At 31.7% G+C, this 18930-nt stretch overlaps 1 protein-coding gene across 1 annotated transcript in view; it reads right to left on the bottom strand.

Moving 5' to 3' along the window:
* Nucleotides 1-18446, bottom strand: part of LOC129971418 (cytochrome P450 3A31-like) — a 46077-nt gene extending 27631 nt beyond the window's left edge. Inside the window, exons 1-6 of the mRNA XM_056085171.1 lie at nt 18312-18446; nt 15547-15646; nt 12395-12447; nt 5704-5800; nt 4578-4694; nt 1493-1581 (exon numbers count right to left, since the gene is read on the bottom strand). Coding sequence (XP_055941146.1) covers nt 1493-1581; nt 4578-4694; nt 5704-5800; nt 12395-12447; nt 15547-15646; nt 18312-18391 — 536 coding nt within the window. The 5' untranslated portion in view covers nt 18392-18446. The remainder of the gene's footprint in view (nt 1-1492; nt 1582-4577; nt 4695-5703; nt 5801-12394; nt 12448-15546; nt 15647-18311) is intronic.
* Nucleotides 18447-18930: the final 484 nt, after the last annotated feature.

The raw sequence follows: 18930 nt of genomic DNA on the forward strand, positions 1-18930 counted from the left end.
TAAATTCAAATGGTTTTAAGTAATCGCGATTTAATTGTGTAAGCCTGGGTTCTTTTTTTTAACCCTTAACTGGGGAGGTGCGATCTGTCAGACCGCTAATGATGGACTATCGGTCACCCTTATTCTATTTTTAGCTCAATTGAATGAATTGGCCCAGTAGCTTCCTGTTTCGTAACTTTCACTTCGCAAGCACTTTATCAACCGGTTTCTACGCATGCTTTTTTTTTTTTAAATATTTAAGTTTTTTCTTTGTGCGACGTCTGTCAGACCGCACCACCTTTTTAATGTTCCAGTATTGCACAAGGCTTAGCAGGTGGCTCTAAAACTTAGTCCTCAAAATATCATCCAATCTGCTGATCATCTTATGAAGTAGAGCTCCAGAGACTTTTAAATGAAGCAGAAAGTGATTTTAGTGATACGGATGATTGTACCGAAGATTTTTTCGATGAAAGTTTGCATTCGATTGACTCTGATATGTGTGTTCAAACATAATTAATTTTCTTAGTGATAATGTATTTAAAAAAATAAAATATATTAATATATCAAGAGAAATATCTGCCGAATTTATAGGCTGATTCTTATGCTAGTACTTAACCTGTATGTTTAAAATGCCCTTGAAAACCATGCCACAAAAATCACGTAAGCCGATAAAAAATAGGCTCAATTTTACCTATTGTGATTTTTTTTTTTTATAATTGTTGAATTTTCCATTATATTGTTTTCTATATACCTTTGTATACTGGAAAAATAAATATGATTTAAATGTAAAAAGTAATATGTTTTTTCAAGACTATTATTAGTTGTAACATGTAATTTGAGTAGAAAATGTGTGTTCCAACGCAATTAACTTTTTCAATGATAATGCATTTTGAACAATTTCTAAAATATATTTATATATCAAAAAAAAATATCTGCAGAATATACTGGCAGATTTTCATACTAATACATTCATTAGAAAATTTAGTTTGAGTGTAAAGAAAATGCGGTCTCGTAGACCGCACCTCCCCAGTTAAGTCCTAAATTTTCACCTCCCCTGTTAAGGGTTAATACAAAATAAAATTAGAAATACATTTTTTTCAGCGCAAGCAAGCTGTTAAAACTATTCATATCATTGTATGAGTGCTTTTAGCATTGAAAACTGATGTCTGGTATATTGTAAAGATTGCTATTCTGATAACAATTGAATGTAATACTACAGCTGACTGTCACTAAGTTATACATAGATATAGAATTTCAGAAAAAATTTATCTGAAAAAACAGCCTAATTCAAAAGTTAATTTTTACAATTTGATCATGATTACTGGCATTCAAAAGCTTATGTTAGATAGCAAAAACCCCTCTAAAAATGATCTGCGAATGTATAATAATAAACAACTATCAGAATATTTTGCAGAACATGGTGAAGTATTTGTTTTTATCTCGTATTTCTCTTTATATGAATCTTAAACTGATTTCAGAACAGAACATTAAAATATTAGAATTTTCTACTTACTCTTTTGCTTGAAATGGCCTTCCGCTTCTTGAAACTTTCTTGAAATTGTCCACTAATGTTTGACTGCATTCTTTTATTATGCTTACCATCTAAATACAACAAAGAAAAGAAAATGTGGGCTCTTCATTGAAAATTATTGTTCCATTAAAATATCAGCCAGCTGGTTTGAAATACGTTTAAATTTTCATATTTCAATCATAAATAATCTGCAATTGATAAGAGATAAGTAACTGTATAGTGGTGTGTTGTGGTTTCTAAAGAACTGTCCGGTTCTAAATACAATATTTTTAATGTTCACAAACACAGCAACACTATAAAATTTACAAACACTTATCTAATTCACACACATAGAAAATTAGGTTAAAGAAAACAGTATGTTGGAGCGATTCCACCGTTTCCAATCGAAAGCATTCGGCGTTAGCACAACGGTTGCGCATAGGGAAAAAAGTCGACCTCAGGATGCAGGTCTCCAGTTCAACTGCTTGTATTCTGTAAAACGCCACAAGGCGGCGCTCTCTGCTCAAGGGGAAAAAGAGGTGCTACAACTTTTTAAAACAAGGATGATCTTCCGGTATATAACTTCTGTATTACAAAGTGATTTAGAGATCTAATTCAACTTTAAAAATAAATAAATTGCAAGCGAATGACGATAGAAAGATACCATTTGCAAACGAGACGAAAATTTATCGTTAACTTAATTTACAATTTAAATCACTAACTGATTCTATGTTCGACAGATATATGGAGTATTCAAGGGAGTAACTCGTGCCAACTGTTCAATATGCCACCACTGGAAGTTCATTCTGGAAGACAGCTGTCAGAGATTATATAAACTACCAGAGATACATATAAGGCACTGAATGGAATTAACTAGAAACAAACGTTCAGTATGTCGGCTATACGAGACTAGAATTTATTCATAACTTAAGTTACAACTTAAAGTACCTGATGGTTCTATGTTTGACAGATATATGCTTTATACAAGATATTTTCAAGGAGTTATTCATGTCAAATGTTCAATGTCGCCATTAAAAGTTCCATTCTGGAAGACAGCTGTCCGACGAGAGATTGATCTCAAATGGTTCTATATTTGGCAGAGGTTTACTTTACGCAAATAAGACATTAAGTGAAGTAACTAGACACAAATATTCAGTACGTCGTCCTCCTTTCAAAATCTGTCAGATGAGAAATCAAATTCGTATGTTTCTCCATTACTTTGTTGCAATATGATTTGTACAACATAAACGATTTAGTGGAGTAACTTGAGACAAATGTTCAATGCATCATTCTCTTCTCAGGAACACAACTGCCAAATAAGAACCCAAATTCAAATGGCTCCTCCGTAGAACAAATGTTCAGTTCATCGTTTCCCATTCAGTGGCACAACTTCCAGAAGATTAAAAAAAAAAAAAAAAAAAAAAAAAAAAGCAGCATTAAACAGTATTTCTGCAGATCATGTTTGTTACATTTTCAGGTTTCCATTTCACGAAATGGTCTAATGGCGTTTAATGTTGTGTAGAGTCTGGTGCTTTATCTGTCATCTGCGTTTTCGAGTGGAAAATGATATAAATAACATATGTAGATCATTTCTTTGGTACTTTTCCGTTAGCCGGGCGTAAATGTCTCCATCTGTGAACCAAACGCGAATTTCGCGGAATTCTACATTATTTGGCGATTTTTTACTTGCGCCAGGCTAACGGATTGTGAACCAAACGCGAATTTTGGCGTAAGAAATTTGGCGGAATTCTACATTATTTAGCGACTTTTCTTTGTTGCCCGCTAATGAAAAAGTACCATTTCTTTTCTCGTTGTCTTATCATAAATAATCCATCACAATGCCAACTGCATAATCATTCAGTGGTTTAAACCATAAACTACATTATAAATAAATTCTGATTTTGTATTATTTTTTTTTACTTTAATTTTCAGCACTTTTGTGCAAACAGCATCTTTTTATCTCCTTTCATTTGCGAATTATTTCTTTTTAAATTTGCTTCAGATTTCTGTATCTCTACACATGTCATTTAACAATGCAATTACCAATTATATTTATATGATGTTGAGAAACCAGGAGGAGTAGTCCTCTTCGGAAGTTTCCCTTATACTTGCAATAAAAATATTTTCAACTTCCCTCCCAAAAAAAAACTGGATAATTTGGGTAAAGCCTTGAAGATCTTGTGGTGAATAGCATATAATCCAGTTAACAACTACGCTACAAGAGCGTATGCTTTTGTATCCTAGTTAAGTTACTGGACTGTGAACCACAAGGTCCCAGGTTTTATCCCTCGCGCATCTTATCGCTAAAATCTCAAACCACAGATTTTTATTTGCATACAAATATAATGTATTTCAGAAACTATTGCATGTGTATTAACTGTATACCGTTAGCTTACAATATGAATCTGTATGATTGATCTTTAGTGTAAATGCAAGATTTTTAAGGAATCTACCGTACTATCTTTGGCGATTAATCGAGGATAAAGGTACGAGAAACCGAAAGTATATTTTCTACGTCTTTTTTCTGGCAGATTGAAACAAATTTGACATAGAATTACAAATCATGAAATCATATGTACAAAATCACAAGCCAAATTTCACACAATTAAGTTTTTGTGATATCGCATTTACATGCTTGTGAAAATGGAGACTGACAGATGGCCAACTTCTCGACGTTCCAAATTTGATAGATAACTACACGTTAGACGTTGAATTTGTGCATTGAATTTCATAAATCTAGTTTTCTTCGTTTTGTAGTTATCTAGTTAATTTGTACTCGGCCAACTGGATGGATGAACTTTTGAACATATTCCAGTCAAAATTTGATATAAAGCAGAAAATTTGGATTACAGATATATACTAACATTTTTCTGAATAATTCAAAACGTTTTTAATTTATAGCGTTCACAGAAAGACAGACACAATTGTAAAAATGTGTTTTTTGGATGCGTTTAGTTATGTCATAATCTCGATATCGAATTTTTTGAATAATATAAAGTAAAAACTTGAAAGTTCGATGTAACTTTTAACTTTCCAATGTTTATTGTTTTCATGTTGCTTTAAATTAAGATTAAAAAGTTGGCATTACCCTTCTGATTTTCCCGGTAGTAAACGTCGGAGAGACAATACTTCTCACTCGCTTCCAGTGCTCGCCTCGCAGCGAAAACAGCATTGAGTCGACGATCACGTTGCCAGACAAAAAGTCCTGTAATGAAAATAATAAAAGAATTCAATAAAAATGAAAATCAAATTCCAGGTTTTAGATTCTTTCTTAAAAACAGAGTACAATGGCTTTTGGATAATTCAAAGCTGACAGGAGTAGAATGTCAATTTAATTTATCCAGAAATTCGAAATGATATATTTTTAAATTAAAAATGGCAAGGAAGGTAAAAATTTAAATATTTAGAATTTTGGAAAAAATAATACACATTTAATAAATAATCAGCAATTTTAATAAAAAATATCAAAGTAAAAAATTCTGATAATTTTGAAAATAATAATTTCAATAAATACCAAGCAGCTTTAATAAACAGCATTCGGAGCTTTAAATACAAAAACAACGTAATGAAGCTTTAAAATTCTATTAACTATCAATCTTAATTATCAATTTATATCTAAATGTTTCAAAGCTTTTCAAAACATGAGAAATCGTTGCTTTTTTTTATGTTTTAATACATTGTACAACAATAAAGTAAGTTAAGAACCATTAAAAAATATTTATTTTCGACCACTGAACTTACAGTTAAATTATCACAATTTTACAGTTAATTATCAAATTATTACTCTGAATTAAATAAAATAAATTCGATTGTATGGACTACTGATGTTCTGAATAAATTTTTTCTATATTTCTTCTAAAATTAATAAAAAAAACTTCGAATTAAATAAAATAAAATCGAATTGCATACGATATTTTACTCCTAAATTGGTAGTAGATTGGAGACTGAACTGAACTGAATGAATGAATGCGATAACTGAATGTTGAAACAATATGATTGAATTTAAGATGATTATATGATTATTGATATTCGAATTAAATAAAATTCTTCTAAAACTAACTTTTAAATGCTTAAAAAAATTAAATTAAATTAAATTAATTCGAATTGCAGACGATATTTTACCATTCGGTTGATAGAATAATGAATAGATGGAGAAAAAAATTCAAATTATAGACGATTAGAATTAAATATGCTAGAAGATTAAGGATACTTACTCTCCTGTCGGCGAACGATGAGAACTCTTTCACCACAACTTCTCGAATCAATTTGAGGTCCGCGACTGATAATGCAGGTCTGTTGCCTTCGAAGTGTCTGCAAATATAAAATTTCCAAGGGTGAGAGGTCAAATAATGGATGCTATTACTGAATGTTAAAACAATGTGATTGATGTCAAGATGATTATGATTATATGATTATTGATATTAAGTAATTAATTATTATTGTTGTAAGATGGCAACGGAATGGTACATATTCATTATGACTGTTATAAGATGAGTATTAAGTAATTTATTATTATTAATGTAAGATGATTATTAACATTACGTAACTGCTTATTGTTATTATTGTAAGATGATTATTAACATTACGTAACTGATTATTGTTATTATTGTAAGATGATTATCACGCGCTATGTAATTGATTTTTATTACTGTTAGATGACTATTAATGTTAAATAATTGATTATTATTACTTATAGATGATTATTAATACTAGTATGTAATTAATTATTTTTATAAGATGACTACTAATTTTGATAAATCGTTATTTTTATAAGATAATAATTTACATTAAGTAATTAATTATCGTTATAAGTTGATTAGTAAAGTTAAGTAATCGATATTAAGACATCATATCTGAATTTGAAATGAATCAGCGAAGTTATTCACCCTTCGATTTTCCCAAAAAATTAAAACAATTTGATGAGTTTTGTACTTTGAAATATAATGAAGAGTTGAGAATGCATTTTGGAAATCTCCTTTCAACCAATCGGATCCAATATTTGCCATAGGTTTACGCCTTTGGTTTTAATACCATGCACCAAATTTTATTTAACTTATTACGCTTATGAATTATCGTATTCACATGTTGGCATAAAAAAGGGCCAAGGTTGTCTCTTTAAAATTGTTATGACAAAATCGTATACTAGATTTCATCTATATAGACCAAAGGTTACCGCCTGTATAGACCTGATGAGTCTGTGGTGTTATAAACCAGTTAATAGCTACACGTGCAGTTGCTTTTGTATTGTGGTCTTGTTACTCAGCTGCGAATTACAAGGTCCCAGATTCTATCCTCGCTCATACCAAACAGCTACATTGGTGACTTCGGACGATGAATCTTCAACCTTCGTACAGCTGTTGTGGTGCCATCTACCCACAGCTACCCAAAGTCGTTAGACTCACTTGACGCAACAACCACTCACCCACACACGCTCGCCATAACGCTTGGCGCTACCCAAATGGGTACAGACGCATTAGACTCAACAGCTAAAACATCACCACTCAACAGCCATGTCGTTCGACTAACTGGAGAGAGAGTATGTGTTGAAGCTTATAAGCCAGTTAACAGCTACGAAACATGGGCAATTGCTTTTGTATTGTGGTCTTGTTACTCGGTTATGAACCACAAAGTCCCAGGTTCTATCCTCGCTCATACCGATCCTCTATAAGCCGTTACCGCATTTCAATTGGCGTCAGAGCCTTCTATGAGGGACAGCCTTCAAAAGCAAATAGGGAGGAGGTATGAAAGCAATCGGAATGGGCAATCGTAGTGTGCCTACCTATTAAAGATATTAATTACAACACGCCTGAACGTGTAGTCTTACATATCAGATGCGGTTATTTGAATATCCATAGTTAATTTTAGATCCCTTCTGTTGTATCTGTATTAATGAATCATCAAAAGATCAATGTGCAAACAAAAACACATTCCCTTTTATTACTAGTAGAAAGGATTCTGTTCAATCCATGAACAAGCAAGAAGAGTCGCCCCGAAACTTTCTCGCATATTCCATATTAAAGTTCTCATTTCTTTCCTCTTCCGAATAAAATTGTAAACTTGGGCAATGCCACAAATGCTTTACACGTAATTGAAGAACAATAGTTACAAAATAAAGCTCTTTGATATGAATCTAGCATTTTTCTCGAATCTATCAAGCGAATATATATTTTAGACGCCTTTCTTCGACCAATTGGCAACAAAATGTGACACGGAACTACAGATGCCTTCACAAAATCCTGTACCAAATTTCATTGTATTTACATACACGTAAAAGTACAAACTCCCATCCTTTTAACAAATCAGGTATACAATTATATAAGATTCTATATTTTAGATCCTTAACTGGTGTACCAAGTTTTCTCTACCCAGCTCCTCACGTTTTATAGTAATTGAGTTTGCTTGTATCTGAATATCCAGATAAACTAACTTCCTCTGAATGGATTTTGTTCTAAATTTGTCAAAAATCTACAAATTTGCTTTTAAGTCCACATGCTAAATTTTAATCCTCCAGCTCAAAGCTTTGAATTATAGAGTTCGCAGATAGACATAAGATCAAACATAATGCCAAAAATATGTTTTTCGAACACAGGGAGATCTGAAACGTAGAGACTCCTCGCAATATCGAGCTCAAATTTTTTGACGATTATAATTTTTCTCTATACTTCGTATGTGAGAAGATTATCTACGCGAACAGGCTATTTATTACGAAACGTGCAAGGATTTCATTATATTACACAGCCGAAATAAGCGGATAAATTTATGATTCCATGCATGCTGCAAAAATGTTCGTAACCAAGAACAGGCTCCAAAACCGAATGCAATTTCCATGCACTAGAGTCAATTCATGCTCATACGTGTGCAGATCTCAATTTGGAATTCTTTATGCATCTTGCAAAAACAGAAAAAAGTGACATCATAGCTTGACGTCAGATTGCGTGCAATAAGATATCAGATGACTTGAGCTATTATGATTTTCATATAACTGTTACATCACGTGTATTGTGTCACGTGTCAAAATTTTATAAGATTGGTTGTTTCTGTGATGATTAGGCGATAAAAATATTACAGTCGAGAATAGGTAAAAATAACTTCTGAAAACCTTAAAACTTAAAATGAAATCAGCATTTTCTGTTTCTATCAAGATTTTCTTGTGCACTAGAAATAAAATTAGCAGTAGTTGTCTCCGCGAAATTTTCTCGAATACTCTCTGATAAAGGTGCTCTCTCTCTCTCTCTCTCTCTCTCTCTGTGTGTGTGTGTGTGTGTGTGTGTGTGTGTGTGTGTATGTGTGTGTGTGTGTGTGTGTGTGTGTGTAAAATTGTAAACACTGGAAAAGGCGTGAATGATAGGAGAGCTTAGGTTTTTATTTTTTATTTTTACACAAGAGAGTTGTGTTATTTCGTGGTATAATAAAGAAAACTGCTTGTATATTAACTGTATGCCATAGACGAATATTAATTACGAAAATTCGATCTTTGACGTGAATCCAGCGCTATTGGCGATTAATCGTTGACATATTAGCACACAAATACCAGGAAATGCAATATCGGTCAACTATTTTCCGGCCAAATGAAATCAAAATTTGACAAAAAACTGTAATTGTAGTCACAAGACAAGATACCAATTATCATTAATTGAAGTCGCTGCATTTTGGGATTATCGCGTTTAAATGCACGAGAAAATACAGACCAACAGACGATCAACTTTTTTATAGATCTTGTACAAAACTTTATACGGAATAACCGGGTTTGTATGGCGTTGGATTCGTGTCCCTTGGGTTGAGAGTTCGAACCCCACTGGCTGAAGACTCTCCGTGTGTGTGGTGGCTAGCGCACGAATAAATCTGTCGTGGACACAAATTCCCCTTGAGAGTAATACTACTGGGGATACTGAATCAGGGGTGATCGTCCTCTGATTCAGGTCTAAATTACGATCTGTGAATGAAATGCATGATTGAAGACCATCCTGTAAAAAGGGTTGTGACGTGTGTGTAGCTAAGTAGTACTCTTGGCCCTAGATGGCTCTACTGAAAAAATAAGAGACGTGCCTTTGGCTTTAATTCTAAAGTCAGGGGCTTGTATATGACAAGTGCCATTAGAAACAACTACAACATTATAGGTTCTACACCTGTTACGTAAGCATGTTGCCCCGCCTCTCACTTGTAACGCCCTCTAGCGGTATATGTAAAAAACCGTCAGTCTTTGTAACATCATCGACGAAGCAGCACGCCGAAAGGCAAAGCTCAAACCAACTCCCGAAAGCGGAGAACCAATAAAATCTTTAAAATACAAAAAAGGTCCGTCATCATTATCGAACCTCTCCAACACCCATGTGCAAAATTTAATTTATCTAGTTTTCCACATTTGAAACTATTTATTATCCCGAACAAACAAATTTCCTCTAGATGCATTTAGTTCAAATTTTTATTTTTCATTCAATTTTAGTGATAATTTTAATATCTTTCCTTTGTAATATTTATAATGTCTTTCCTTTCTTTCATATACAAAAAAAATTAAAAATATAAATAATTAAAAGAGATACGAATATCTATTCCGAAATATCATAGCCTAATAACATTTTAGAAATGAATCGTCCGTCTTTATTATATTTTTTAAACTTTATTTTTAACTATATCAAAGATAACCAGCTCAAAAAAAATATTTTATAACGTGGAAATGATGTGTAATATGGACGAAGTTATTTTATGGAATCAAAATTCAATCAATTGCTATTGCTTTTTTAGTTTGAATATTAAAGTAACCAAAAATATGGCATCAGTGCAATAATATGTTCTAAATTATTTAGAAATATAATAAAATTCTGATTGATTTTTAGCTGCAATTTTTGAAAAACTTTTCAAAAGTTCAATTATTAATTGCTATTGCTTTTTCTGTATGAATATTAAAATAGCCAAAAAATGGCATATATGCAATAATATTTTCCGAAGTTATGGAAAAATAGAATAAAATTTTGATTAATTTTTAACTGCAATTTAAAAAAAAAAAAAGCTTTTATAATCAGCGCCTATTATTTAAAAAAACAGTTCCTGGGCAATTTCAGTCTGGATGTTTACTAATCTGCTCTATTTACATGTTTTCATACAATTTATAGATAGTATGTCTTTAAACATTATCAAGTTAAAAATGTAGGTCTGCATTTTGTGCTCATACCATTGCGATGGATGAATTCATGATTTGAACGTTTTCCATCAAATTCGGTGAATTCACAAATTTATTTGAATTCTATAGTTTTGATGATAAGAGTATTATTAACTGAGCTACTAGGTTATCAGCACATGTGGTAGGTGTTTTAGACTAGAAACAAATGGTTTGAATTTTTTATCTTTTTGTAACCCTTTTTTTGATAAGATTATATTGTTTATACATAACACGTTTTTTTAAAAAATGTCATTTCATTCAGCTATGCGTTTATATTGTTTTTATTTTGATCGATTGTTATCTACAATCACTCTTTTGATACTTTTATTTTGAAGGTTAAAATAAAAAATGCTTTCTGTTTCTATACAAAAAAAAAGTAATGGCTTGCTACTCAAGGCTAAATAGATTGTGATTTAGTAAAACTAAGCGATATAGCTTTTAACTCTTCTTATATGTTTTTTAGAAATATGATTCCAAATTCTTTTGAAAGTAATATTAGTATAATCTATTTTTAATTAACTATTTAAATACTTGTTTTGTATGTGCATTAAATGATCAAATTTCTATATTTACAAAATAAGTCATTTATAAATAACTACGATTTATTTATAAAAAGTAAGAGAAATATATTAATGTTTCAAATATTCTGTGGATTTTTCACTGAATCAAAACATTATATCATTTACAAATCAAGACGTATAATCCACTTAAATAGCGAAGAACATTCATATTTGAAGTCAGAAAATTGTTGATTGAAATGATTAATGTAATAAAACTTTTATGTATTCAAAAGATCGCTACAAAACGATGTACTGTCGATTCTGGAAAACTGGGGAAACGTGTTATCATCAAAATGTCTGGAAATTGTAGTTGATTGAAACGGTTAATATAATAAAACTTTTACGTATTCAAGAGAGCGCTCCAAAACAATGTGCTTTCGATTCTTCAATCAAAATCTTAAAACTTTAAATAGTTAAATTAGCCTATATTTTAGCCCTTAATTTAAAATATTTTAAAATTTTAAAAAAATAACTTTTTTAAATAATTAAATTAACCCGATGTTAACTATGAGAACATAAAATGTTTAAAAAATATCTATAAATATTTGAATTTAAATGATAGGTCAACTTTTAAGAAAGTATCAAAAACATATTATTGGAAGAAATACATACAGATTAGTATTAGATCAGTGCACAAAGTTACATATATTTATCAAGGAAAAAAAAGTAGTTGCAGAATATTTATAAAATAATATCTGAAAGCTATTATTTTATAAAAAGCTAAATAATAATAATAATACGAAAATAATAAATTAAATCTCAGAAACCAAAAAAATATAGTCTTATGCAATAATAATTAATATGAAAACAAAAATCATAGTTTGTTCAAAATGAGTATTAAGCAGTAAAATATCTTAACAGATATTCCGTAGACTAAACATAAAAATTTCGACATAATCTGACAGTTCTCTCAATGTATCAAATTGAATTTTTTAAATTTATTTAATGATGATGGCAATAATTAAATGAAGTGATCATTTCACTGTCAACGCTAAACAAACCAAAAGAATCCATCTGTAATTCAAAGAATACTTTTCAATGAAAACATTTTGCACCATCCATGAAGAAAAATATTTTCAGTACAATACATATAATCGTAAGAATGTTTTAAATTTCAGAATATCACACAACTCTTCAACGTAATATAGTATTTATAATAAGAATAATTTCGAGAAAAATTTTACTTACCCATATAGAGGTCCATATTTCCGATATCTTTCCAATTCTATTTCGTGGAAAGGCTAGAAAGAACAAAACAAACAATGCGTTTATTAAGAGTTAAAATTTTACATTTCATGATTTGTGTAAAGAAATATTAAAAAATACCAAATTTATTTGTGAATATCTGATAACCACGAATTATCCTGCTTCGCCGAGTGAGCACCATGTGATCACCAAAATGCCAGTTTGCCAAAATGCCACAGAAAAAGTTCTGAGCCAGTGGCAACAAATGTATGAAAAAGCTTCGAAATTTCAAAAGAATATTTTTCTTTTAGGAATTTTTTTCTGGCGAATCTGAACTAGGTGCTGAAGTAGTAAAATCTCGGTCTCGATTAGGAATTTTAATTGGTTGAAGGTATCTATATGCTGAACATTAAAACCTTTGCATTTAAACACGATGATTTATGGTGCAGGTTGAAAACTTGCTATTAACATTAAGAAATACTCATACTGGTGTTATTTAAGACTCCAAATTCGATCATATTTGCTTTAATATCTCGATTAACGATGTCCCAAAAAATACAGAAAAACCAAGTTCAGTCCTTTTGCTGATGATATAGCCATACTTGGAGCTAGGGAAAATTTAAATATTATAAATGAAAAACTAACAAAATGCTATTTTTTTTTTAAACCAGCGGGAGTGATTTTTGCAAAACTTTCTAGCATATTCTCTAACAAACTTGTCATGCCGCCAGAGAATGCTTTGCATGACATTGGCGTACAATAGTTACAGAATAATTACTTCTGACATGAATTTAGCATTTTTACTGAATCTATCGTGTCGCACCTGGAGAGTTTTTCACAGCCAATTGAAACAAAGATTTGTCGCAAAACTTCACTTATTGTCACAAAATCCCATACCATAATTGATTAAGTCACTGCGTTTACATGTTTTTAAAAGTACGGACCGACAGCCAGTCAATCCGTAGTTAGTTTTAACTTAAAATTTGATAGGTGTCAACAGTACAGATGTTAAATCTGTGTATACCAAGTTTTTTCTGTCTCGCTTTTTTCTATTTTCAGTTATTGTTTTAACTTACATTCGAACAGCCGAATAGACAGACTTTCTCTGAACAGATTTTACTCAATATTTGATAGAAATCTGCAAATATGATGTAAAGACCGTACACCAAACTTCATCCGTCTAGCTCAAAGCCCTTTTTGAGTTAGCTTTGTCACATACAGACAAGGGTGCATTTTCCAAAAATGTGTTTTTCAAATTCAGGATAATTAATTAAAAAATTAAATTTTATTATTTAAATTTTTAAAAAAATTAAAATTATTAAATTTTCTTCTTTTTCTTTATGTAATGTGTTGCATACTTACTTCTGTAAGCCCCGTGTGATAATTTGTGATTCACGGGGGTTTTATAAATGTTTTAGTAAAAAAAAAAGAATTCAGGGTGATCTGAAACATGGAGATTCGTCAAAATATCGAGTTTGAATATTTTGACGAATGCTATACTTTCTCTATATTACGTATACATGAAAGTAAAAATGGCTTGTCCTATGGAAATTCCAAATTAAAATGAGTAAGTGCCAAACGTATTCATTTGGAAATACAATACAATATTTTTCTTTTTCAAAGACATTCATAAAGAGCATGCCCTGGAGCAACGAAACAATTTATATTGATTTCACCCTTGATGAATATCTAATATTCAAAAAAATTACACAAAGGAGCAAAAATCAAACTGAGGCTCGTATGTAGTCCAGATTCAAAGCTTTCAAGTAATAATAAACTTCTTATTTACAAAACTATGGTGCAGAACTTAAGAACATTTCAAATAAGATTGTGAATCAAATTAGTAACATTCTGCATTTTGTCCGAAATAATAACATTCCCCAAAATTCTCCACCATCAACCAATTTCACAAAAAATTGTTGACAAAAATTCTTGATAAACTGCATATGCCGTTATTAAAGAAATTGAATTATACGATCCTATACATCCCAAAAGCACCAAGAGCCGAGACGACTCTTCTGCAACTGCGTCACCATTAACTTGAAATTGTCACCAAAACAACATGACTCTATGATCCGAACTTCGTCAAAGGATATCTTGTATTGGAAGATTAGTGTTTACCATTATGTTAGAATAAATATTTTTTTCTATAGCAATATGCATTTTCTTATTTATATCTATTTTTTTAAATCTTCCTCCTATAACAAAATCAAGAACCAATCTTCTGTTACGTATGTATACTAAATTTGGACTTATTAGCTCAATAGCGTTTTTTGTTCATTTGTTTGTTGTTTTATTTTCAGCACAGAAAACTATCTTTTGTTGGAGTGACTTTGAAAACAGTTTTAATTTCTTAATTTCATCAATTAATCAGAAATAGTAGTTAGTTAGTTATATTAACGTCCCGTTTTAAGCAACACTAGGGCTATTTTGGGACGGACCTTGTCATTTTGAACGGCGGTCAGATGACGAGGACGACACCTGAGCTGGCACCCCCCTCTCCACACCACGCCCCACCAGCGGGAGGACGTTTGGCCTTGACGGATTTAACGTGCAACAGACCCCCTTACACGATGGTTCTTCGGTGGAATCGGGTCTCGAACCTGAAACACTACGGCTCAAGAGCCGAGACCTTACCACCAGGCCATCGCGGCCCACCAGAAATAGTAGATCGGATTTTTATTTCCTTTTTGATTGGATTGTTTACAGAAGCATATGGTCGGGATAGCCTGGTTGATAGGGTGTTGGATTCGCGTCCCTTGGTTGCGAGTTCGAACCCCGTCGGCCGAAGACTCTCCTTGTGTGTGATGGCTGGCGCACGTATAAATCTGTCGTGGTCACAAAGCCCCTCATGTCGAGAGTGATACCACTGGGGGCGCCAGATCAGGGGTGATCGTTCTCTAATTCAGGTCTAAATTACGATCTGTGAATGAAATGCATGAATGAAGTCCGCCCCGTAAAAAGGGTTGTGATGTGTGTGTGTGCGGCTAAGTCTTACTCTTGGCCCCAGATGGCGCTTCTGAAGAAAAAAACAGAAGCACCCTTAGCTTGAAATCACTGACTTCTAAAGTCAGTGGGCTTGTCTATGACAAGTGCCATTAGAAACAACAATAACAGAAGCATATTATTATAAATAATAAAAAAAATGAACATACCTTATATAAAGCAGAAAATGTTGATCCAAAGAAAGGTACAGTAGGCTTAACATAGGGGATTCCTCTTTTTTTCCAGTAATCAAAGTTTCGGGTAGAATACCTACAATCTCAAAACAGGACATTACTGATAAAAATAATTACACATTCGTATACAGTCCACTACAGAAACCGCTACATTATTCTAAAATGCATAAGGCATGCTAGAGAGCTGCAGAGCACTCGTTAAACTTATTTATGAAGATCAAATTTCTCTCTTTTTTTTTTTTTTAAATCGTATTTTCTTATTTTTCTCCTTTGAGACTCGATGATCATTGGATACTTACTAACTCTGAGAGTTCAATGATCAAAAAATACGAAAAAAATCAATAAAAAGTAAAAATAAGACAGGAAATGAAGCAACAAGCAAGACAAATGCAGGTCAAGACGATTCATCGAGAGACACAAGAAAACTCACTGAGTACATAACTGATTGGTTGACTTGAAAAGCAACCCTTTTCTCACTTTGAATTTCAATTTGTCGCAGCATTTTGACCCAAAAATGTTTACATAGTTTAATCATATCTGCTCTCTAGTATGGCATGTTACTTTTGTGTATTGTCACAAAATTTTACATATTGTAAATAGTTGCAGCTGTTATATCAAAATGCAATAGATGTAGTTTTTGATACACGACGATTTAATATTGCAGAGATGAAATAGTTTTTTTTTATTCTTTAAATCGGCGGGTAGCTTATTCTTGTTGTGTGCCACCATTGAACGAAGCAGTACCAAAAGATTCTTTGTGGTCGATTGCTGTCTCTATCAAAATCTGTTAATAACACCGGCCAATTCACTGAACAGACATCCTTTTCGAGGCGGTTGATCCCAGGCACAAAGAGGTCCATCTCTGATCTTCCTCCTTATCTTCTCGTACACCTATTATCCTGTTAAACGAGGACCAGGCCACCATTTTAAGGAAATCTCGTCAAAATTCTCAATATTTCTCCAAATTCTCGTTCCACAACATAGAAAGGCAAACAGCGTGAAACTTCCAAATAGTTGGTAAAAAAACATCAATTTTTAACATCATGTTTTTCATTGTCTTGAGATTTTCTGGCGCCATCAGTACTTACTGTACTTAAGTCATTATTTTCAATGTTTAGATTGTTTCTTTATTCCGAGTCTTCTATGCATTCCTTTAAATAATGATAAACAGTTCTAATTCTTCAATAGAAGCATTTATTTTCCCGTATTCTTCCAAATCTTTGGAAGAATGCAGGAAATCTCCCATGTTCTGATATAATTTAGATTCTAAGTGGATGGTATTTTCTTATTTTTGCTTCTGGGTTAGGAATCAGGTCATAAGTCACTCTCCCATTTTTGAACATATACCATTTGTTAAACCATTGTATCTTTATTTCTTCTCTTAATTCACATTTTAAGATGCCATCGGTTGGTTATTGCTGAGATATGTTGATAAAAGCAAATATAGTTCATCCATATAGTAATGATCCAATATCTCAAATCCTTGTTGCAACGTGTCCGTGTAACCAATCAAATCATTTCTGGCACTTTAACATCTGTTTTTCATTTAACATACTTTTCATTATTATAACTCATTCACACTGTAATGATCAAACTAATCGTCTTTGACACTTCAACATCTGTTTTCATTTATCATTACTCATTAGTGCTTAATTTTGGGAACACCCTAAACACTTTCATAGCTTATGATGATAGCAAATATTCATCCAGTGAATTTCATTGTTCAAAGCACAGCGACCTGTTGCTTTCACTTAACATTCTGTAGCGGATAGCAACATCGACTCATCCATTAAGATAGCAAAGTTACGGCATCTTCTGAATTTATTTCAAAAACGTATTTTAAACTTTAATCTTACTAGTGTTTTTCTATCTCCATTGAAAGATTCGTAATCAGCGAATTCTCACAATTGGTCATCTCAGCTTTCGATATGATACTAATTCTCGTTTCCTTAATAGGTCAGTAATGGTATGGGTTCGAGTAACCTTCACTTTGATAACGGATTGTATATCTGCATAAGGGAGAGGCACATGAGCTATTAGGGTTTAAAAGGGTTCATCGCAGTTCCCGTCTTAATTTTTGTGACGATTCCGTGATTCAGATTATTCCATTCACTAAGTAGAGGGAGGGTCTGCTGTGGTTTTAGTTACGATGGACGAGTATGGTCAAAAGAGAACTAATAAAATTGAAGGGGAAAAAAAGACAAACTACGAAGAATCAAATGGAAGAGACGTTTGTTAATAAAGAGCTTAATTTGCTTAAATACATATACAAATTCTTTTTAAATATTATATTTACTTTTTTCTATTTTTATGATTTTTTATTTAGCCTACATATTACTTTGAAATAAAAATGATTTTCCTTTTTTAATCGAGTAATAAAAATATTATTTTTAAATATTATATTTCCTATTTTCCCCTTTTTAATCTTTTAACTTCTGAATCCTAATTACAATAGCTATACAAAATCTTGTAATCAATTTTTCTCAAATTCACTGCTAGATAGGCGCTTATCGTAATAAATCAAAATTATATAAAATTAAATATTTAATTGAACAATTAATTTTTGGTAACATTAAAATATTCTAATATCATCGGGAACACACAACTATACAGAATTTCAAAATTCAAGAGAAATAAAGAGAAAAAAAATCAAGAAGTAAAAAATAAAATACAAAGTTTGATCCTTACAAATCCTTAAAAAAATCAAGATAAATAAAAGGGTGTAAAAATGATTTTCTTACCAATAAAGGAATAAAACGGTGATTATTCCCAGAAACACTGTGACCCAAAAGGGATCAATTAAGTCTTGCCCTGCCATCATGTTGGCCCTAACATTGAAGTCTCACTCGGCGTTAACTGAGATTTGTAGATCATGGTTTTGTTCTTATACAAAAAGATAAAGGGCTCGAAGATAAAGATAAGCATCGGTTTGAAGGATTAATTAACAATATTATCTCATGTATGGGGTTTATATCACATTTAGAAGAATAGGAACCAACTGATTGCGTTTTCAAAGGGTAAATAATTGATTGACATGTTTGCAACCAATTTATCAAAAAAAAAAATGCGATGCAAAAATTATCAAAAAATGTTACAGAAAATTAAAACATCTATTCTGAAACATTGTAGCACGATCATTTTTAATATCCATTCTTTTATCCTTATTTTTTTTAAAAGATTGCTCTTAATAATAGCAATGATAATATGCAAAGACACACTCAAAAAAAAAAAAACTATTGGTATCACTGCAACCTGCATGTGTATAAACGATGTCAAAAATATTTTAAAATATTGTTGTAAAATATATTTAAGAATATTTTTTTATGTTAATTAAAATAAAAGAAAACATTGCGCAAAAAT

This window comes from Argiope bruennichi, chromosome 6 (genome assembly GCF_947563725.1).
Source record: "Argiope bruennichi chromosome 6, qqArgBrue1.1, whole genome shotgun sequence".
Taxonomy (NCBI): Eukaryota; Metazoa; Arthropoda; class Arachnida; order Araneae; family Araneidae; genus Argiope; species Argiope bruennichi.